This window comes from Prionailurus viverrinus, chromosome A3 (genome assembly GCF_022837055.1).
Source record: "Prionailurus viverrinus isolate Anna chromosome A3, UM_Priviv_1.0, whole genome shotgun sequence".
Taxonomy (NCBI): Eukaryota; Metazoa; Chordata; class Mammalia; order Carnivora; family Felidae; genus Prionailurus; species Prionailurus viverrinus.
Genome location: NC_062563.1, coordinates 115,876,157 through 115,899,324, shown reverse-complemented (window position 1 = coordinate 115,899,324; position 23,168 = coordinate 115,876,157). Strand labels below are relative to the sequence as shown.

Genomic DNA, 23,168 nt, shown 5'->3' with positions numbered 1-23,168 from the left:
AATGAGATGCAAATTGGGTTTAAACAACCAGGATCATTAGAAAGGAGGCAGCTGGGTGGCTGTTCCCTTCATCTGGGAATTCAAATCCAATGGCAGGAACATGTGAGCATACAGCTCTCCCCTGCATTTCCTTGAAAGATCTCTGTAGTGCTTACAGTTAAGAAGACAAGTGACATGAGGAGAATTTAATTATTTTTTTAAGTGCCTAATCTTGTCTCTGGGAATGGTATGCAGAAGAGACGTTGTACTTGGAAGCGGCGTTGTCCGGGACGCCGTGGGTCAGACGGCTCCTCAATTTCTGCGAGAAGGGCTCACGCTGCTCCCAGGGCATCCGAGCGAGCGGAATGGCCCGGGGTGGCCCAGGGCAAGGCAGTCACTTCCCTCCTTCATTAACAACTGCTTTTTCATCCAAGGCATCAGGGACACAGGCTGCTCCAGACCTTGGCTGGAGCCACAGGGAAGTCCCAGGCCCCTGTCACCCCATCCTAAGACTTCTTCCTGGGGCTCCTAGCCGAGTGCCCTGGGGCTCTCTGCTCTAGACCCCACCAGCTTTCCAGGAGACACAAATAAGAGGAGGGAGAATGTGGTGGAGGGAAGAGGGGATGGTGTGAAAGAGAAGCAGGAGGAAAGAGGACCCCCAGCTAACACGGCAGAGACCTCTCCCCCTCTCTCCCCTCTCAGCTTCCGAGCATTCGTTCATTAGGTCCTGTGATGGCAGCAGCTGCTGCCAAATGCAAACACTGCTGCCCCAGAAGGTCACATCAGGCCATTTATTCTGAAATACCAAAATACCAGAGCCAGCAGATTTCAGGAGCTTCTGCAGAATTCCCCAGGGTACCCGAGTATGCGTGTGTGTTCTTCCATATCCCAAAGGGGTTCTTTCTTAATCAGCTCAACATCTGAGGACTCAGAGACTGATTTATTTTTTTGGTTAATCTAGCGTTTCTGGTAAAATAATTAAAAGATAAGTAATAGACACGGAGTATCTGTGGTGTAATTATTTATAGCCACGAGGTCTTACTTTCAGAGTCATTCCCAAATTACCCGAAACAACTGAGACCTGCTGGCGGGGCAAGGGTGAGACAGGCAGGGGGACCGTAGCCACGCTGCCCCCATTTCACAGCTGGGGAGACTGGGTCCCAGGAGAAAGGACCGGAGTTCCCTCCAGCACGGCCAACGGACGGCCACACACACACAAGAAAAGCCAGAAGGTGAAACCACACGTGATGATGTGACACGAGCTGCCAGGGGAGGGTCGGGCTCTCAGTCTCCTGACTGCAGTGAACAGTGCGAGTCTCTGAGGCTCCTGTGAGTGGGAAGGCTGACCACCCAGGGGCCCTGTGGCCAGCTGCGGCGGGCAGTGGGCACATTCACACTCACGTACCCCACAGATGGTGGGTCTCTAATGTTGCTCTCTGGGGTGGCATGTGCAAAAGCCATGGCAGGCTTCACACACTGCCCCGGACGGAGGAGCGGGGGATCTGTCCCTGCTTTCTAATTCAGACACTCTTTCACAAAGTGCAATGGGGACTTTGAGATGCTCTCTGGAGGAGCGACAGAACTGGACACGTTAGACACTAAAAAAGGGCACGGCAACACATATCTTCAAATGCACCTGACAATGGAGAAGACGGTTTTGGAAATGTGCGGTGGAAGGCTGTGGGAAAGGACGCAGGCAAACGAGGCAGACGAGCTATCCTGTGAACCAGGCCGGGTGGAAACCCTGGGCCTCAGGCATCAGCCAAGGCAGCCTCATTCTGTCCCTGTTTAGCTTATAAATGACCTCTGATGAGTGGAAATTAACACCTTGAAATGAAGCAAACACACGAGCAACCTTGAAAAAGGGTAGTCTCTAGACAGGCTGAGGGAGGCTTATGACAGGAACATTAATTTCTCTTTCCCTCTTGGTTTTGGCCCTTTGTCTTCCCTGACTTGAGCAGGTATCATTCTATGCCTCCAGGAACATTTGAGACAGGGATTCCTGGTCTTTGTTTCCAAAAGCAGGAGGCCACTTCGGTGAACAAGGGTTTAGTGAGAGAGAGAGCTCCCCACACTGACTCAAAAAGAGTCCCTCAGAATGGTCCGATCCATAGGTCCCTAGACAGGGCCTCCCACCTGGCCCTGAAGGGGAGTGCTTTCTTAGCCAGAAAGCAAGCTGGGATGTGGGTACAACCCAGTGTGGGCAGACTCCCACCAGCCTGATGGGCTTGAATTTGGCTGCAGGGGAGAGCTCAGAGTAAAAAAAAAAAAAAAAAAAAAAAAAAAATAGCTTGTTGATATCTACAAAAACAGGCTATTTCTTGAATATCTGAGGTTCCAACCTGCTACTTTCGTATTTCTCAGCCTTGTACAGCAGCCGCTGCTGGACCACGAAGCGACACTACCCTCCACCTGCTTTGGGAACCACAGCGGGGGGGCAAAGAGCCCAGAGCCTGGCACCTGCACACGCAGGAATGAAGGAAACAACGGACGCTCATCTGATGGTGGGCTACTTCTGGTCACGCCAGGGTCAAATTCCTTGGACAGAGTCCAGGATGCATGCTCCAAGTGTCAGCAGATTAACAGGGTCTCTCTCTCTCTCTCTCTCTAAAATTCATGATTTTTTTTAATGGGAGAAATGATCTACTAAATGGGGAATAAAATAACAGTGTCATATACTCAAGGCATTTGTGGCATGCAAATACTACCAAAAGACAAGCTCTTTTCTAATAGCGTTTGCTATATTTCTAGTAGAGCACAAATACATCTACATGGGCCCGAGGCACTTTATTCAAGGCCTTTACATTTCCAATACCTTCCTCAAAAAGTACCCTCAGGCCTCAAATTCTTTTGCTTTTACTAAGCCCTAAGCCCCTGGACTAAATTTAGTTTCTTGGAAGAGACAAATGTGCTGCTTTTTTTTTTTTTAATTCTGTCGGTTATTGTATAATTCTCCAAATGGCAAACAAATGATACAGGAGAGAAGAAATGAAAACATTTTCCAGGTATTTTTACTGGTATAGTATTTATCACTAAAATACAGTTTGACTTAAGACATCAAACTTGTTACACGATTTTCAATTAGGAGCTCAGCAGAATTTGGAGGGGGGAGGGACCCAGTAAAAGAATCCAATCAACATTAAGAAGTCAAACTTAAAGAAATCTTTACTTGAGCTATTAATAGAGCCAGCCCTTCTTGGAACTTAAAAAAAAAAAAATCCAATTAATTTTCTTAAACCAGGAGTGCAGCGTGCCTTCTCTACATCAGTTGGATTGTGACAAGGCACAGGTTTTATTTTATTATCAGGTCCACTTTGGAGATCCCATCCCCAGGCCAATGAGGATGCTTTCCAACACTGGGAAAAAAATGTAAGGGCCTGTGAATTACAGCCTGTAGTGGACTCCAGGGAAGGCAACTTGCCGTGGAAAGTCTACGTGGAGGGGTCCCTGGCCCAGGAGCCCCAGCCCCAGTCCTCTCCTCTCCAGTTTCTGGGGTGTGGGGGCGGGGGGGCGGGAGGGGGAAGCTCAAGGTTGAAGAAAAAAAAAGAGTGCTTGTTGATATTCTGACTTCTTTTTAAAGAAGTCCCCTGACTTCTCTAAATATTTTTTTTTTAATTTTTTTAATGTTTCTTTGTTTTGAGAGAGAGAGAGATGGAGTGAGAGTGTGGGAGAGGCAGAGAGAGAGGAAGACACAGAATCCGAAGCAGGCTCCAGGCTCTGAGCTGTCAGCACAGAGCCCGACGCGGGGCTCGAACTCACAAACTGCGAGATCATGACCTGGGCCGAAGTCAGATGCACAAACAACTGAGTCACCCAGGGGCTTCTAAATATTTTTAAGTGAAGGGCACCCACTGCTTGTGCTTTGGGAAATAAACTGACCCCCTCTACCAAGGTGGGAAGGAGTCCAGGAAGGACAAAAATTTCCCTAAGGCTTCCTTTCAATGTGTCCAAGTCAAGAGCTCTTCAAAGGACCATGAATGATCATTTCCTAGGAAAAGCTAGGATACTGAACTCACACAAAACTGAGTTTTTTGCCTACAATAGACAAACATCCCATCCAAATTCCTACTATTGAGGAAATAATCTCTGCCTTGGAAAGGATGCTGCAATCATTGGCTGCAACCAGACCCTCCCCACCAGGGGGAGCTCTGTCCAGGCAAAGGAGCCTCCTCAGCCCCAGGTGGCCTCCTCCAAGAGCAGATCAGGATTCCCCCCTGAGGAGGTTCCCCCACAAATTATACCGACACCTTCCCCCCTCCCTGGAGCTCTCCAAAGGCAAGTGTCTAGGCACAAACCATGGAAATGCTGGAAAGGAGGTTGGGAAGCACATGCTGTGAACACCCCTAGCCTCACCCCATTACCCACAAGTGCAGATCCAGGCAGTCCACACAGCAGAGCGGCATGGAAGGAGCCTGCGGGTGGGCGGTGCCGAAAACGATCCCATTCCATTCTTACCCCGGATGCTGCCACTTAATAATAGCCTTGTTGTCGTGGGCCAACTGTATAACTTCATTATTCAGGCGTATCTGCATAAACGTATTATCTGCCTTATGTGGTTGTTGTGGAGATTAAATGAGCGAATACGTGTGAAACAGAGCTTGTGAATTTGTAAGGCACCACACAAATGCTAGCTTTTGTTACTTTGCCTGAGTGCACATGCTCACACGAGCTTGGTCCTTGAGGAACTCAAGAAGAATGAAATCATTCGGCCATGTTTGCGTGGGGCCAAACTACAAAAAAAATCAACACACTTAATATTCTTCATCTAGCTCCAAATATTATACCCATCAATAGGCTGCTTCAGACTCACACGGAACACTTGCATAGACAGTGATTCTGGGACCTTCTCCCAAACCCACAGAATCATAGTCTCTGCAATAAGCCACAAAACTTGTATGTTAAACACTCTCCAGAGGATTCTGCCATGCCGTCAGGTTTGGGAACCAACCGCACACCTTTGTACAGGATGTGCAAATTTCCTAAACAGGTCAGTCATGGCAATAACATTGTTCTGGCACTCAGAAGGACTCTGTCTCTCCGTCTCTTTCCTCGGATACACATATCCTAAGATACGGAGGGGTGTTCATCTACCAGACACAAATACACTCACGAAGAGACACAACACATATACGTGGGCACACGAGGTCACACATACAGGCAAAAAACAGAAAGGAGAAATATACTAAGAAGGGCGCCTAATAATAAAAGGTATCAAGATTTTAAAAGTCTATAGAATTTGTGCTTCTCAAGGACACAGAACATGGGAGGAAGAAGAAGTAAGATATTAAGACCAAAAGCAAGTGGCCAAAACTAGAAGCCCACCTCTTCCATGACTGCACACCACTATGTCCAGAATTCCAATATTAGACCACTCCCCCCACCCCACCCACTACTCACTTGTTTGTAATTCTGCCTCAACCAGGAACTTGTGAGAGCCTCCCTACCTCCCTGCAAAGGGCAGGGACATAGTATCTTCATCGCAGCAGTCTCCAAACCCAGCACAGAGCCTGGCATCTAGCTGGATTCAGTAAATGTGTGTCCAGCACATGCCAGGGCGAGAAGAGGCAGGTAAAGACGAAAGACAAAGTGCACAAAGAGGGATACGGATCTCTTGTCCCAGCTCCCTGGTGTAAACTAAGAATAAGTAAGCTTAAGGTAATGAGGTTCAATGCAAAACAGAGAGAGTTCACGTCCCTGCAGGCATCATTAACTGCATCACAAGGAGCAGAACCACCCTGGGGGAAAAAGAAGAAAAGCTCTCCAGATCTACAGGCAGGTCTGAGGTGAGAAAATTGATCCAAAGGCTGTTTGAAGTCACCAGTCTGATCTCTCACTCCCCTGCTTACTACCCCTCCAAGGGCCCTTAGCACCCCCAAGGTCCTACCCAATCCTACCCTTTCACACTTGCCCGCCCTTCCTCCTGCCGTCAGCCACGTGGTTTACACTCAAATTATGCCAACTTCACACAACCCGCTGTGTCATTCCTCTGAGCCTGTTTGGTACAGTTAACCTCTACCTTGAATGCCCTCCCTACCTCCTGGCAAAACTACTGTTCATCCTTCTCAACTCAGTTCTGTCACATCCTCCTCCCCCAGGAAGTCCCCAGGCTCCCATGACACCCAGTACACTGAGCCCTGTTGGCACTCAGCACTCTGTATGATCCTGGCACATTCCTGAGCAAAGCCCCTACCCCTAGAAGGTGAGATCTACATATTTGTACCCATAACATCTAGCACACTGCCTGGCACACAGCAGACCGTCAATAAACGCTTGTGGGACTCAACTCGGCATTAGCAAGATTCCGAACACAAGTGCCAGAAGACTTAGTTAAAAAGGGATCTGAAAGACACCTTGATTTAGTGGAAAGGTTCTGAATATCAGCGGTCTGAGTTCAAGTCAGAACGACCTAAGGCAAGGCACAAAGACTGAACCTGTTTCTTAATCTATGAAATGAGGATACCACCCAACTTACACAATTACTTATGAAGAAGCACCTATTGTTTACCTGGCACAAACTGGGCCTCTGTATGGACTTACTGGGGAGACCCCCTTCTCTCCCCATCCCACCCCCCCTCACTTTTTTAGCCTCCAGCTTCAGACCATACCCTCTTCCAAAGGCTTTTTCCAAGTCCCTGGAGGACTGCTCTGGACCCAGATAGTAAATGTTGTCTGCCTGGTCAGGAACCCCCAGAGGCCTCCTTCTGTGTCCCACGACCAGGTCTGAGGAAGAGGAGACTCAGGAATGGGGACTCTGAATTAAAGGTAAATGTGTGAATGTAAATTAAAGGGAGAACCTTCTGGCTGGGCTTGGAGGAACCCACTGGGCAGGAGTTGGAAAAGCCACTTGGATTCTCATTTCCCCAACTCCCCACCAACATCCAGGCGTCTGGTTTTACAGGCTCCTCAGTGGTGTTCAGGGCACATTCAACTTCCCACGCAGCTAAAGAGATCGGGGACAATTAGAAAGCAGGGGTGGCGACAGGCCGGCGGGCCCGGGCAGCCAGCGTGCGGGAGGCTGCACGGCGCTCGCCCGCGATGCACGCGCGCGCGGCGCACCCCGGGCCTCCGGCCTCCCCTGGTCGGGCCTGGCAGCTGCGGGAAGGAAGGAGGTCAGCGCCGCGGCCAGACTCCTCACGGGCGCCAGCACCGGCCCGCCCTGCCACCCGACCCCACCGCCCGCGACTCTCCCGCGGCGTCCACGGACCGCCACCCCTGGGCTGCTCGTCTGCAGCGTCCCCTCCGCCCCGGGACCCCAGCGCGCTGCCCAAGTTCAGCTCCCCACTCTGCCCGCGAGCGCGCTCCCGCCACCCACACCCACTCCCACTGCCACACTTCACGGGTCGGGAGATGCCTCGAGCCTTCCTAAATCCAGAAACATCACCCTGTGGCCGCATCCGGCGCCCCGTTACCTGCTCGCGACACCCAGCAAACCCGCCCTGGCTTCCCGGGAGCCCGCAAACCCGGCGCGCGGGCTGCGCGCACTCCTGCAAATCAGTGCCCCGCGCCCACCACACCGCCCAAGCCCGTACCTTGGGGGTCTGCACTTCAGGTCCCGGCGGCAGCTCGAACTTCTTCTTGGTTACCCAGAAGAACAGCAGCACGGTGATCCAGAGCACCCCGAAGATCGGCAGAGCCAAGCGGCGATTCAGGCGCCGCATGGTCCCGTTTGCCTCGTCTTCTCCGCGACGCTACGCCCCTGGGGCACCCCCTGGCGGTCAGGGTCGGCGGGGCAGGAGTCCTGGAGAGCGCCGACCTCCGGATCAGGGTGCTGGGGCGGCAGGAAGCTGCTGGGTGCTCCGCCCGCTTCGGAGTGAAGCGAGCTGGGGCGGGGGGCGCGGGGCGCAAAGGGGCCGGGAAGGACCGAAGGGCAGCCAAGCTGGACACACGTTCCCGCCGGAGAAGCGCAGTGGCAGCTGAGATGCTCCCTGCGCCGCCGCCGCCGCCGCCTCGCCCGCCGCCGCCGCCGCGAGGGAAACGGACTCGAGCTGCGGGGAGGGAGGAATCCGAGGCTGTGCCCGGCACCCCGGGAAGAACAAGAAGGAGGAGGGAGGAGGGGAGCGAAGCGAGAGCGTGGGCCCGACAGACCGACTCCGAGGGAGCCCGGGCGGGAGCGAGCGGGGCTCTGCGAGGGGGGCGCTACCGCCGCCCGCCGACTGAGGCGCACGGTGCGGCTCCGGGGCCGCCGGCGCAGCCGAGCCCTGGCCGCGGCTCCGGGGCCGTCCGGGGCTGGGCCGGGGCGGGGCAGGAACGGTACCCCCGCAGGCCCGCCACCCCAGCCGCAAGGCGGGACCTAAGGGCCAAGCCCGGGCCGGGTTGAGCTGTGCCTGGGAGGACTTTCCCGCTCGGCGCGGGGGCTGCACGTGGCGCTCACGCCCGGAGCCGGTCCCCAGTGCACCCGCCTTCCGGGAGCCGGCGCCGGGACCGGGGGACGTGGGCGCTGGCGGGGCTGCCGCCTGGACCGCGGTTCACTCTCCTGGGCTTTCAGGGCCAAGGCCGAGTTCAGCCAACTCCCCCGGGGTGTTTCTATGCCTGCCTGCAGGTGCCTGGCAACTTTTTCTGCTTAATGGAACGCTGAGCTGGTCTAAATTTAACTTTAAAGAAATCTTTTTAAAAATTAAGGCGCAATTATCTCCCTTAAGGGTTTTCTCTCCCTGTAAGCATCAGGGCTCTGCGCTTGCTAGCGGGGGGGGGGGGGGGGGGGGGGGGGGGAGGGAGGGGCGGTGTTCCAAATTTATGCCAACCACATGAGGTACTTGGGAATGACCCTGGGAAAGCCCCCTTTCCCAAATGCCCTTGGAAAAAAAATGCATTCTCCTTTTTGCAGGTGAAAACTACTTGGGTCTAGAAGCAGCGCAAATAACGGATTGGATTCGCACGCAGGCCTCAGTTAGACTAGAATAATGGTGCTGTCGGGGGAGGAGGCGTTCCTGGCCTGGGTCAGCCATACTGGCCATGGGAATATTGGGCAAGTCCTTCAGCTTTCCCCAGCCCTAGATTCCTCATCTGCCAAACGGGGGTGGTAATACCTCCTTGGACAAGTGAGTGAATAATTGTGAAAGCTGAATGCAGGGTGCTGGTGTTATTCGAATCATTTGACGCTTCGAAGAGGGGTGTTAAAAACTCTGTCCTGCCTGGGGAACAGTGGCTGCAGGAACTGTGCCATTTGAATGTATGCGGTCTTAATTGGAGGGGTGCTTATCTCATTAAGTTGCTCGGGGAGGTAAGGATGAGGTACCTACCACCATAGAGCCACCGTCCTCTTGCCTGTCCCCACAGAGCTCAGCATAGGGGATAGCCCATACCCTATCTGAGGTGAGGCAGGTGTAAAGCAGGGCTGTGGAATTCATTCTCTAGTAAAATGCAGCCCCCAAGAAGTGAAGTCACATATGGAGTAATCTGCTGAAAGCCCCCTATACTTGGTGCCTTGTCGTTCAGCCACAGGGCGGTCCTGCCTCACAGCCCCAAAGAGTTCTTGGCCAGGCTGTAGGTAACAAGGTTTCGGTTGGGAGCAGAGGTGGAAATCAAACAGCCCAGAACAGCTGAGCTCTCTTGGCAGCCCATCTTAAGATTCAGCTGAGCTCTCAGACCGTCACACAGAACCCTGGGGGTGGGGGACTGGTGGTCCAGAATCTGCCTTTATTAGAACTCTAATCGCTGAAAGGTTGGGGTAGGCTCCCCAGCCACCACTTTGGCGGCGCGAAAATCCAGGTAGATCACTGTAATGGGAGGGGTGAGGGGAGCAGAAAGGGAACCCATCTGTGCAGCATCGTGAGCGCCCTGGGTCTCTGCCAGGGGCCTCACCCTGGACCTGCAGCCTTGGGCTGGCGCCCTGTTCTGCGGCAGGCTCTGCAGGGGACCCCCAGGCAAGCCGCTTAGATGCTGTCGGCTCCAGGCAGGAGCTGCAACACCGTAGTCCATTGCTCAGCGCTTTGTGATGCGGCTTCCGAGTAACAGATGGCAGACGGTTACACAATCGCCAGGCTTTAGACATGGTGCAGCACCACACTGCCTGCCGCCGAGGGGCTGAGGGGCTTCATTCTGTTTGGCATCTGGGGAAACCGAGGCCCTGGGTTTCCTGTGGCAGCTCCATGCAGAGCCTGCAAGGGAGAGCAGGGATTGCCTTCCAAGGATTGCCTTCCACGGGATTGCCTGCTTCTTGAATCGTTATTTTGCCCTCAAGTGGAGAAGATCCCCTGGTCCTCTGGAAGCTATCAAGGGAATCCAGTTTTGCCAAGTGTCGTTACCTGATCCAGCCCAAAGGTATAGTAGTCTGAGTTGTCACATCAGTAACGGTCATCAGGATTGAAATGCACTTCAGTTGGGACTTCAAGCATCTGGAAACCAAGTGGGTCCCCAGGCAGGACCCAGCCCTGTAGGTCTCTCCCAGGGCCCGGCATGGGCCCCCTCACCCCCACCCCCACCCCATGCGCTCTGGCAGATATTTAAAACTTTAATAACCAGCTTAAGTAATGCAGAGCACAGTAGATCCCAGTGGGGGATTAGCTATCACTGGCGATTAATCCAAGTTACTTTTTTCTCATCACAGCTTATATGGGGAGGAAAAGCTCCTAGCAAAAGATTTAACATGGCAGGAAATAAGATAAATTAAATAAGAACTCTCGTTAGGAATAAGGAATTAGGACTCTCCTGGTGCCCTAAAATGGATCTACCTCCCTGGTCTTGATATTCCCGAACAAGTTCCTCAGTTCTCTGGGTGGGTCTCCGTTTCCCCATCTGTAATGCCACACCCTCTCAGAGACCCTTCGAGCTCACACATACAAGGCCCTGACCTTCCTTGTCCCCGGCGTAGGGCTCTTCCCGCCACTCCTATTGTTGGCAAGTTCTGTGCGAGCTGTTCTCTCCTCACAGCCGAAGACATTAGAGAGGAAATTGGGTATTGGAGCAGATGTGAGTCATTCGTGTTCGTATAAAAACTATGGAATAAAACCCATTATGGCCCCGGAAAGCTGTGTAAAGCAGCATATGGAGCAAATGTGAGCTGGAGACAGGGGGAAGCTATGGAGTCCAAGGCACATGCTCTCCAATGGCCTTTGCTTTGGGTTTTCACCCTTGGCTTCCGGCTTCCTTTCGCTGTCCTCCTGTCACTGTCCGCGAGCTCTCTGCAGCCTTTTGCTGCTCTCGGATCCGAGTCCCTGTATCCGTCCTCTCTGCCCACTGCGTGACTTAAGTGACAGCGTGTGTGTGCCTGCGGTCTTCTATCTGCATGCTCATTAGACCTGTCACCCCCAGCGAGACGACCTGTGTGCCGACCTAATGAGATTTTACCCACAGAGGCCTGGACAGCTTGCTGTGGAGGGCTTTACCCCTTCTGGGCCATAGGGAGGGCTAAGCAGTAGCCGGGAAGATCATAGCACAGCGGAGAGACGAGACACGCACACGGCCCAGCACTGGCAGGGGGCCCTGGCAGCAGAAGGAGCAACGGAGAATTCAAAGATGTCTTGTCTTTATTCCACAGTCGTACAGACCCAGGTCTTCGGGCCGACCCCTGCCGTCTGCTCTGTTCAAGTTCTCCAACTGTAAATAATACATCAGCCCTCTTCCTCGATGCTCCTCTCCCTTTCCCCTGCCACAGTGGCTTCTGTTACAACCACATGTCCCAAGTCTCCTGCAAGGTCTTTTGATAAACTGAGTGATGAAATAGTTTAGGCTGCGTGGTAAATTCGAATGAGCTCTTACCAACCTCCTTACCTCCTCTGTCTGCCACACTGGTGTATCCTTGTCAGAAGAATAAGGCCAACTGGTTTTTCCTCTCATCTTTGGTGAGTAGATGGGTGGCTTTATCTCAGGGATCTGAGAGTCACCGTTCTGGACTGCTCTCTATCCATTAAGCAACTCCTTTCACTATCCCACTACCCCCCTCCTCCCCCACCTCTTGTTTTCCCTCGGTACCCTTCTATAATTTGCTTCCTAGAAAGGGATTTATAGCTTTGCATTTCAAAAGCCTGCTTCTCCCTTCATTACTTGTGCCCCCCAACTTTCTCTGCTCCTGCCCAAATAGCAAGTGGAAAACTTACTATGACTGCCATGGTGTCTTTGTGGGTTGTAGAGAGTGATTTGATCTTGTGTGTTAATGTCCTGCAGCGACCTGAGCCATGAACCATCCATCCCCACCAGAAAATGCAGAGTTCTAGTTGCATGAAGGGGTGACCCGATTAGCTTAAAGAAAAGTAAAGGAAGATTATTTAATAAACAGAATTACCTAGGAGTGTCTCTGAAAGAGGAGAGCACACACAGAAGAAACCGAGGGACCCAAAGACAGGTGTCATTTGCTCCCCAGGTCCCAAATTTCCGATAGCCAGGTCTGACAGCCACCTGCATGATCTCCGACCATCAAACAGTCCTTGGTAGACTCAAGCTTAGAGGCATCAGTGCAGGTAGAAGGGAGCAAGAGAGCTGGGAACCCAGAAGGAATACAACTGTGGTGGGTGCTTTCTCATCCGGCAGGAACATCAGCAGTGAGAGGAACCGACTATGCCCAGGGGTAGAAATAGGACAACTCTCCTTCCCAGGACACCTTCCAGGGGCCATTGGCAGATTCTGTCATCAAGTCATTCATGGATGTTGCATACTGAACAGGGGGAGCCACGTGCCAGGTTTGCTTGAGAAGTTCGGTTTATTCCTATTTTCCTGGCATGATGATGAATAGTGCCCTCTCCGACTTTTAAGAAATTCCTATATTAGACACTAAACTAGATGGCCACTCTAATGGACAGGACGACTTCCAATGATGTTGCTAAACACAACATTGATTTTCTTAAGTGACTAAAAATGCGGGTCTTTGATGTTAAAAGTTCTTGTGTGTTTGTGTGTGTGTGTGTGTGTGTGTGCGCGCGCTGGGCTCAGAATAAACTAAGTGTTCATGTGGGGTGCTTTTCTGAGTAAGTGACATTTAAGATATTTATTCAAAGATGAGACAGTACAGACAAATCGAGCCAGCTTTAAATAGGAAATTATTATATTGCCCACACCAGTCAGTGTCTGACCCCACTTACCAGCTGAAGGCATTTCACCCACCTAGCAGCTCACACATCCCAGAAAGCAGTGGATTCCTGGCACAGATGTCCCTTCAAAGGGCAGGGGCTCTTGACATCAGACTCTATCCCTCCAACCATCTCATCCTTTCGCCCACATACCTGCACAGGCCATGAAAGAAACATGAATAGATAGGGTCAGGGAAACAACAGCACAAGCACAGTGGTCACGATGGAACTGACATTCAACCTTCGTTCTGAGGTCGCAGTGCTGGGGGTGCAGGCAAGACTCACAAGGAGCCAACCGATCATTGCCGGTGTAAAGGGGTGCCAGAGTTTCCCAACTTCTCAACAGAAACAGAAGTCCAGACTACCATGTGAAGCCTCCTGGATTTTAATTATTAACTGATTTAATTCCCATCCTTCAAAAAAAGAGAAAGTTCAGGTGGGCTATAAACTAAACAGGTCTGCTGTCTGGATCCAGCCTGCTGCCTGCCAGTTTACAACCCATACTTGAGCCATAAATGTCTTACTAAGCGCTGATATGTCCTGTGTACCATCATTCTATTAACTTGAACAGATATACCCAGCCAAGGCAAAGGGGAAATAATGAATTGGACTATGTTAGGGTCAGAAGGGGCCTTGGAGAACATCTAGTTCAACGCTCCTTACTTTGTAATTAAGGAAAGTGGAGCCCAGAGAAGCTACATGATCTACTTACAGCAAGAAAATAAGTTCATTACTAAAGCTTGGGTTATCGTGTATCTATCCAGAGACACCCGTTGTCCAAGTGATGTCCCTCAAGTGAAACAGGGAGCTATGACACTGGGTGGGGGGGCGACTAAGCCCAGAGGTTTCCAGGTAATCGGCAAAGCAATAAAAAAAAAAATACATGGTGATTATAGATTCTGGGCAATTGGCTGTAAGGAATACAATAAATATAAGGCCTGTTTCCGGTTCTTCAAGAAAGTGTAAGCTGGTCATTAGGACGCAGGCTTTAGTGTTCAAAGATCTGGTTCCTCCTCTCTGTTGAGTTTCCATGGAGTAATAATACGAGTCCCAGGTAGAGGCACTTCAGTCGACCTAAGAAATAGCTACAGTGCAACAGGAAAATTATTTTTGTAGCCATACTCTGCAACTCTCTTCAGTTCCTCTAAGTGCTGTACAAATATTAATTAAACATAGATTATTTGAAAAGTGCTTTTAGCATTTGAACTCGACTGGGCTGCATCAGAAGATGATATTAATATCATCCCCCTGTTGGCAAAATGCTATTTTTTAAAATAAAAACTCCTTCCCTTTTGCAGTTTCCCTCCACATAGACAATTTATTTTGCCCATCCTCTGGCTATTTCACCTTTTGTGTCATCATTTTCATGAGACAAGTGAAAATAATATTTCTCTTGTGCTCCAAAGAGCCAAATACCTTTCTCTAGCTTGATCCGAGGGAGGCGGGTTTGCACGGTAATGGAAAGAAGCCTGATGTACAGTCCAAGCACAAATCCCCGGGGAAAAATAATGCATCTCCTTGAAAAAAAAAATAGCTTCTACTTATGAGGAAGGAGATTTTCAATTTATAAAGGTTTCCTATTTCCGTCAATTGCCGGGATAACTGCGTTCCAGAAAGGTTAGGCTCCTCGTCGGTCCGTAAGGCAGACCTGCCTCTTGGATCTGGAATGTAGATTCTAAACTGATGAGTGGTGATGAACATCTCCTTTCCATCCCTGCACCACCATCCCTGGGGATTTGGAGGTGCTGAGGACCCAAGGGTTAAAATCCATTACCCTGAGGGGTGGCAAAGTTCCTCTCAGTGATTTCTTCCCCCATCACGGCTCTCAGGCCTGACTTCCAAATTGATTTCCTTAATAACCATTAAAGATCTTTTTAATTAAACCAGGCATCCTCTTCCTTGGCAAACTTTTCTTGATGACATCTCTGGTTAATTAAAGGTTTAAGCTGCAAAGACGTAAGAACAAGGAAGCTGCTTTATGGAGTTTCTGCTGCAGAAGCCTGGGTTCGGCTGTTCCCCCATCTTCCTTTAAGGCGGCCCAGAAAATGTTCATGATAAAGACGGTTGGCTGAGGGGGGAGTGGTTAATCATTCTGTTTCCTGAGGTTCAATTTCTCCTTTCAGGCTTGCTGGGTAACTCTTTATCAGGTACTTTTCATTAAAAGCATCACTCATTTTCATTATAATTCACTGATGCTGGCAAAACATTTTTACCTTTTCATCCAAAATTCCTGAGGCAGTTGATACACTTGATAATCCGAGGAGAACAACAAATAAAGGCCTCTTTTCACCCATCCGTGAAATGCAGCCACCTCTACAACTGAATGGAGCAGGTTCTCAGAAGACAGAATTGGGGGTGGGGGTGGGGGTGGGTGGGAATGGTATATGTATATGCAATAGTTAATTGTTCTGATCCGCTTACCTTCTTTATCCTGGTTCTGTTTTTTTTTTTTTTTTTTTTCATTTCTTCCACCAAAACCTTCATTTAAAAATGGTGGGTGGGTGGCACCTGGGTGGTTCAGTAGGTTAAGTGTCCGACTCTGGCTCAGGTCATGATCTTGCGGTTGGTGAGTCAGATCCCCATGTGGGGCTCTGTGCTGACAGTTCAGAGCCCGGAACCTGCTTCAGATTCTGTCTCCCTCTCTTTCTGCCCCTCCCCTGCTCACGCTCTGTCTCTTACAAATTAAATAAACATTGAAAAAAGTTTTTAAGTGGTATGATAGGGTAAGGTGTGCAGGATGTCATTAAGGAACAGAACTTTTCTTCGTGCAAAGTTCAACAGCTCATAAGGTGGAAATCAAATCGGTGACCTTGGCTTTGTGGTCATCATGGTCTAAAATATGGGTCTCAAACCTAGATATACATTAGAATTACCTCTGATTGCTATTAAATCAGATAATTGTGTCTTACCCTAAGCATGCTGAAATTCTATGGGCAATGTTTCTAGGCACCCGAGTCTGGAAACTACTGGCCTAGTTGATATATTCCAGTGGAGCTTGTTACGTTTCTAGGCCTGCTTTGAAATGAGAAAAATGGCCTATTATATCAATATTTTGGCTTTGTCAATGACTCAGTCACAACAAAGCAAAAGGAAATAGAACCTTGAGTACTGCTGACAAACAGTGGCTCTAAGTCTGATGAGATACCAAGGAGGGAATTCAAAAGACGTTCCCACTTCAGAGACTGTCATTGGTCAGTACAGCTCCATAATGGTTCTCAAACCATTAGAGAGAATTAGAGAGAATTCACCTGCAGAATTTGTTTTACTGGTCATTCTGTTATAAACATTCTCAAACACACAGAAAAATAGACTATAGTTGACTCACCCACCACATATAATATACCTACCACCTGGATTCAAAAGCTGTTAACATTTTTCCATATATGTGTGGGCACACACACGCATGCATCCACAATTGCCGAACCATTGAAAAATAAATCACAGACATCATGATACATAACACCTAAACAGTAACCTTAAATAAACCAGAAATACTTCAGCACACATATTTTTCTAAAATTAATGACCTCCTGGGGCATAACCACAAAACCATTATCATACCTAACTGAATTAAAAGTAATTTCCTAGGGGCACCTGGGTGGCTCAGTGAAATGAGCATCTGACTTCAGCTCAAGTCATGATCCCATGGTTCGTGGGTTCAAGCCCCGCATGGGGCTCTGTGCTGACAGCTCGGAGCCTGGAGCCTGCTTCAGATTCTGTGTCTCCCTCTCTCTCTGCCCTTCCCCTGCTCACACTCTGTCTCTCTCTCTGTCTCAAAAATAAATAAACATTTTTTTAAAAATTAAAAAAAAAATAATTTCCTAAGATCATAGAACACTCAGTCCCTAACCAAGTCACTAGATACACCAAAACAGAAGAGCAAAGCTTCCTGTCCAGGTTCCCAATCCCAAAAATGTTTCTTCAGGTAGGTGACGATCGTGCTCTGGGACACGCTGCTGTCGGTGACTAATTAGGAATGCTTGTCTTTCTAATAACTGAACTGCAGTTCACTTTCTGTACCTTGGTGATCTGTATGGCACTGGACAGTCATTATTTCATCTGCTGCTGTCAGCAATGCTGCTCTAAGGTGGATGGAACCGATGGAGCTCCTGGGGCGAGGACTCGTCGTGACGGGCCAGGTCCTGTTGGTAGATCGCAGTGGCAGCTTGGATCCCGACTCCGGTGTGATGGACTGAGCGCCGAGCAGAGGGTCTGAGACCGGGAGTCCTGGTGCTCACTCTGTTTCTCACTCTGCCGATGGGACCTCGGGCATTGGACCCTGCCTCTCTGGCGTCTTCACCTGTAAAGGGAAGAACTAAACAGATGGTCTCAATGATTCTTCCTGCTTCCATCTTTCTTCAATCCAATGCATTTCTGAGTCCTCTTTTAAAACCCTTGATGCATCTCCATTTAGTTCCACAGAAAATTTATACAGGGATTTATTGAGTCCTCAGGAAACACCTACTAATAAAATATTGTGGAGAAAGAGATTGATTTGATGAAAATCTTCCCACTTGCTGTAGCCAAATATAGCCAGGTCCCTTAAATTCAAGGAGGGTGTGAGCCATTATTGAGAAACTCCTTCAGCAAGGTAGAGGGCACAAGGTGTGCCTGAGGAAGATTCTCTTTCTTCTGCCCAAGATGGGAAGGTGAAGGCAGCCCCCTGGAGTACCAGCCTACAGGCCAGGATGCCCAGCATGTGCATCTGATGCTGGCTGCCCTAAGGTCACAGGTGTCAGAGAAAAGGGCACATCTCTGTGGAGGTACAGGTGTCCAAGCCCCCCCTTCCCCGCTCCATTCAAAGAAAACTACAAAAATCTAAGAGTGCTGACAAAGTCAACAGCTTCTAAACAGAAAGGATATATTCAGCCTGAGACCCCCATTTCATTTTACAAGTGACCCCAGCGTCCTCACCCTTGCCTGTATAACAAGGGCTCCGGGTTTCCTTAAACCCCTGCCGGGCTTGCCCACACTCCCCAGAGCTGGTCCATGGCAGAGCTGCGGGCTGACAGGTGAGGACCAGAGCTACTTAAAATTCTTCACTTGAGGGAGACTTTCATTTTATATGTATTGTGTGAATTTTTTACAAGTAGAACATATTCATGCATTGCTTGTGTAATTAAAAATAAATAATTAAAATCTCTGATGGCTGATGGGTTTTTCTTTTTAGACTCTCAAAGACAAAGCAGTTTCCAGGGTGCAGCAATGGCTCTGAGGTTTTTACTGGTGGTATATGGGGTGGGGGAGGGGGAGGGTGCACAGGGGTGTGTGTGTGTGTGTGTGTGTGTGTGTGTGTGTGGTATGTGCTGGTGGGGTATGATGCATGTGGTGTGGTGTGTGTGATGGGGAGGGTGTGGGGGTTGTGAAGGGGGTGTGGTGTGTATGTGGGGGTGCAGAGGGGTGTGGGGTGTGTATGAGGGTGTAGGGCAGTGTAGTGTGTGTGTGGTGTGTGGTATGGGGGTGTGTGTAGGTGATGTAATTGTGTGTGGGGGGGGGTGTCAGGGAGTGGGGGACGTCGGGGGGTACAGGGTGGTATGGTGTGTGATGGTGTGGGAATTGATGTAGGGGGTGTGATGTGTGTGTGTAAGTTGGGGGTGGGGCTCCCCTTTACAGGAACTAAATGGAAATGGCCTCATAATGCTAACACGACGACAGTTCTAATGTTCATGCCCTTACACACAGACCACATTCATGCACGTTAGGGGCAGTAGGATCACTGCGGCTGGATAAGTATGGTGGGACGTGGACCAGCAGTGGAAGGCGGGAGACAAAGGTGTGGAACAAGGGAACAATTCCCCTGGTTCTCTGGGTCTCTGACTCTGTCTCTCAGGCTCTCATGACCTCTTTCAGAATATCCTCTCCACTTACCCCCAGTGCTGCCAGACCCGTCCAGCTGGGAGCCGTGTCCTCATGTCCCTCTCGACACCCCCATAGGAGGGCTTCCACGTTTGTTCCTTCATTGAAAGTCCTTTTCCCTCGTTAGAAGTTAATCACCACCTGCAGCCTATCCTCAGACTTTAGGGAAGGAACTTGCCAGTGTCAGGGTGACTGGCCTGAGATCAGAAAGTCCCACCGTCTCACAGAAGAGAGTTAAAATCTAGGGCTTCTGTCCCAAAGGAGTCACATACTCCAGGAATGAGCTCTCCTCATGGAGAGTCAGACAGGGAAATGACCTTCAAGATCACCTTCAAGGCCGGTGCCCTGATTCTTTCTAGTCTGCCTTCAGAGGGGCTTAGGGTGGTCTGGTTTAATGACATACCCTGTCCTGGAATCAGCTGAGGTGGTCACCATTCCTCAAAAAGATGGAAATGGAAGGGACAGGTTTTACAACCTCAAGACTGAATAAAAGGCATCCGGACCAATGAAGGCAAATGGGGGCAGAGCAGCCTACACGCACCTCGTAGTGAGCATGGCTGGTGTGGAGTTAGTTTTGCTTAGTGGTTAAGCTTGTGGGCACCTGTGTTCTAATCCCAGCTCAGCCATCAGCTGTGGCCACTGATCCTTCTTTTCCCCAGAGTCCCCAGTTGGAGTTGGTCAGACAGAACCTCTCGTTCTCATCTAGGATCTGCTGCTTCTTAGCTGTGTGACCATCAGTGTCACTATCTAAAAAACAAAATGGCAGTAAGAACATCTCCTTGTGGGGTTATTGTCAGGATTCAGAGACAATGGATACAAAGCACCTGATACAGAAGGTAATTAATATGTTAGTCATCCGTTCTTGCTGCTCATGACCATGTGATGACGGCTAGGTAAGCCCTCAGAGGGCATGGACCATGTCTTCCGCACCTTCGCACCCCTTGCCACTTGGTGACACGATGAAAATGCTCAGCACCATGTTTGTTCAATAAATTTTTAAAAGTGAGCATCTCCTTCCACTCGATCGACAGCCCTACAAGAGGGAATGAGAAGTGATGTGTTCCGGAAATAGAGCACCAAATCCACCCCTTGCTGAATATGTCATATTGACAACGCTGGTAGGCACGTGACTCGTGTCTGGCTGCCTCCATCTGAATCACCTTCTAATTTAGAGGAATTCCTGCAACCCCATGAGGGACTGAAACAGTCTGTCTGTCTGTCTTGGGAGTAGAAAAGACTAGCCCATTTCCTTTCTAGCCTATCCTGCAGCCCACATTTATGCTCTCCCCAACAGAAGAATTTCCCACTTTGCCAAATTTTTACATGGGAGCTGATGAGACAAGAGAAAAGGACAGGGCAGCAGTGGGAGTGGTGACAGCTGAAAGGTTGAATTTCAGGGGGTAAAGAGCGCTGGTACAGGCTGCAGTCACAGAAGCCACTGATGCCTTAACAGAAATGCCAACTCTGGCATCTGGGTCTCTGTGAGGCTGGCAGTGGCTTGCTCACCAGGAAAATGGCTGCCTGGCATTGGTCTCTGTGACCTCCCCTGATCCCCCTAGCTCCAAGGTGCCATGCCAGGCATGCCTCTGGAGGCTTAGCCCTGGTTCTCTGTGAGCTGCCCAAATTCCTCTCAGTGGTCTGTTTCTGCTTTATCCCACAGTCATCTCCTGTAGCTTACTGGACAGATACAGCAAGGTGCTTAGTCTCTGCAGCTCAGTTTCCTCATCTTCAGAATGGGGTGAATTACTTAGGGATAGAAGGAGGTACTATATGCCAAGCGTCCAGCATCAGAGGACTCAATAAATATTATTTTCCTATGACATCAGTCTGGTGACAGTCATAGTCTCCAGCCACAACATTACCTTAGATTCCTTTCCTGACTTTGGAGTATTTGTGTGCCTTGGGGATCCACATGATTCTACCATCTCATTGGTTGGTTCTCTAGCTAGAGTGAGGTCAGGAGGCCAGGAATAAATCATACCCCACATGTATAGGTTGAAAGGCTCAGAGCCCTCAAGAGTGATCTGTAAGATGGGGTGCCTGGGTGGCTCAGTCGGTTAAGCATCCAACTTGGGCTCAGGTAGTGATCTTGCCTTTCATGAGTTCCAGCCCCGTGATGTGCTCTGTGCTGATGGCTCAGCTCTTCCCCTGCTCCCACTCTGTCTCTCTCAAAAATAAACATTAAAAAAATTAAAAAAAAAGAGTGATCTGTAAAAAATGAACCCAGGATGGGGACTGTGGTCCTCACTTCAAAAAAAATAAATCACAGTTAATATATCTAAGTTTCCCCAAACCCTCCAGATGAAATGGAATGATCTTGGCACAAATACTCTTTCAAGGCTTTCGAGACTATAATTCCTTGCATTTTCAATATTTGCTGAACTGGAATAAGAAACAGTTGCAGAGTTATTTTCCCTTGACATCTCTTTCACTCACGGACTGGTTGGTTTTTGCCCCTTTGTGAAGGCCCCTGCACTTTATGGATATCTTCAGGTGGTGATAAAAAGCCACATGCTCTGACCAGGGAGCCTTAACAGAAATTCTAGATACCTTATCACTGCTTTAGACTCACCTTGTGGATTTGTAGATGACTTTGAAATTTGTTAACTGCAAGAAAGGAAAACCACTCAAACTGGCTTAAGCAAAAAGGGATAATTCATTGGATGTATAGCCTAGTATCTAACAGAACCCAAGGACAGTAAGGACAGCCAGATCTCAAAAGAATTGCTCTCTCCATTTCTCTAGGACCACAGGAAGCCTTGTCGCTAATCCTCTCAGTGGCCTGCTTCATTATTTCCTGCTAGATAGCCCCTTGGATTGTTCCCTTGTTTCACCTCCCCTGTCCTCCTTCTCAAAAATAGCAGCCTCGGAGCACCTGGGTGGCTCAGTCGGTTAAGCCTCCGACTTCAGCTCAGGTCATGATCTCGTTGCTCGTGAGTTTGAGCCCTGCGTTGGGCTCAGTGCTGACAGCTCAGCCTGGAGCCTGCTTTGGATTCCATGTCTGCTTCTCTCTGCACTTCCCCTACTCTCTCTCTCTCTCTCTCAAAAATAAACATTAAAAAATTAAAAAAAAAATAGCCTCACAGCCATCCATCTCTATGGCCTTAGGGGCTTCCTTTTCCTGCATCGCATGTATTATGGGCTGAGCATATAGTGTGCATGTATTTATTTTGTATCTTTCCCTTGCCCCACTAGCATGTAGACTCTATGAGGAAAAGGACTTTGTTTTAGGCAATATTGCATCATCTGCATCTCAAAGAGAGCATGATGCCTAGAAGGTATTCACTGAATAGTTTAAAATGAATAAAGAATGAATGAGTGAGTGAATTCTCCTCTCTCCAGTCTTGTTATCCACTTCTGGGTATTCATGGAGGAAAATGGCTGCCTAGCATGGGTCTCTGTGATCTCTCCTGATCCCCCATTCAAGCTCCTAATTATTGACTAATTTAGTTTCTTCGTGAAATCCTTTTTTTTTTAACGTTTATTTATTTTTGAGACAGAGAGAGACAGAGCATGAACGGGAGAGGGTCAGAGAGAGGGAGACACAGAATCTGAAAGAGGCTCCAGGCTTTGAGCTGTCAGCACAGAGCCCAACACGGGGCTCAAACTCACGGACGTGAGATCATGACCTGAGCTGAAGTCGGCCGCTTAACCGACTGAGCCACCCAGGCTCCCCATCTTCGTGAAATCCTTGAAGAGAGAAAGAATCTGATTGCCTCAGGTCGTCCTGCAAATGAGTTCCTTTGGAGTCTACTCTATGTCTCAAGACCTTTGAGTGCAGAATGGAGCCCAGAGCACAAAAAGGCATCCAGGACTGTCGGAAGAATTCGCATCTTTAAGTAAAAAGCCATCATGAACAAAGTCTTTGTTTTATTTAATTTTGTGTTCCCACTGAGGAGATTGGACAATCACTAACTGGTTTTTGTTGTTATATACGCACACCTATGATATTACACCAAAAAAATACACAAAACATACATGTATGTGCCTTTCTTCATGAATTCCCAATTGTTTCTATGAAAGCCTTTTTAAAAATTGTTTTAATTTTTATTTATTTTTGAGAGACAGAGAGAGAGACAGAGTATGAGTGGGGAGGGGCAGGGAGAGAGGGAGACACAGAATCTGAAGCAGGATCCAGGCTCTGCGCTGTCAGCACAGAGCCTGACTTGGGGCTTGAACTCATGAGTCATGAGATCATGACCTGAGCCGAAGTCAGAACCTAACCAACTGAGCCACCCAGGTACCCCTCTATGAAATCCCTTTTCAGTGTATCTTCTCAGGAACGCTGACCAGAAGGCTTGGCTTTTCACGGAACCTGAACCCTAACTTGGC

At 49.4% G+C, this 23,168-nt stretch overlaps 1 protein-coding gene across 3 annotated transcripts in view; it reads right to left on the bottom strand.

Annotated features, from left to right (window-relative positions):
- The window catches only part of GALNT14 (polypeptide N-acetylgalactosaminyltransferase 14), a 209,466-nt gene extending 201,272 nt beyond the window's left edge, over positions 1–8,194 (bottom strand). For all 3 annotated transcript variants that reach the window (XM_047851980.1, XM_047851981.1, XM_047851982.1), the window contains exon 1: positions 7,509–8,194. In XM_047851980.1, coding sequence (XP_047707936.1) covers positions 7,509–7,637 — 129 coding nt within the window. In that variant the 5' untranslated portion in view covers positions 7,638–8,194. The remainder of the gene's footprint in view (positions 1–7,508) is intronic.
- Between the last annotated feature and the right edge of the window lie 14,974 nt (positions 8,195–23,168).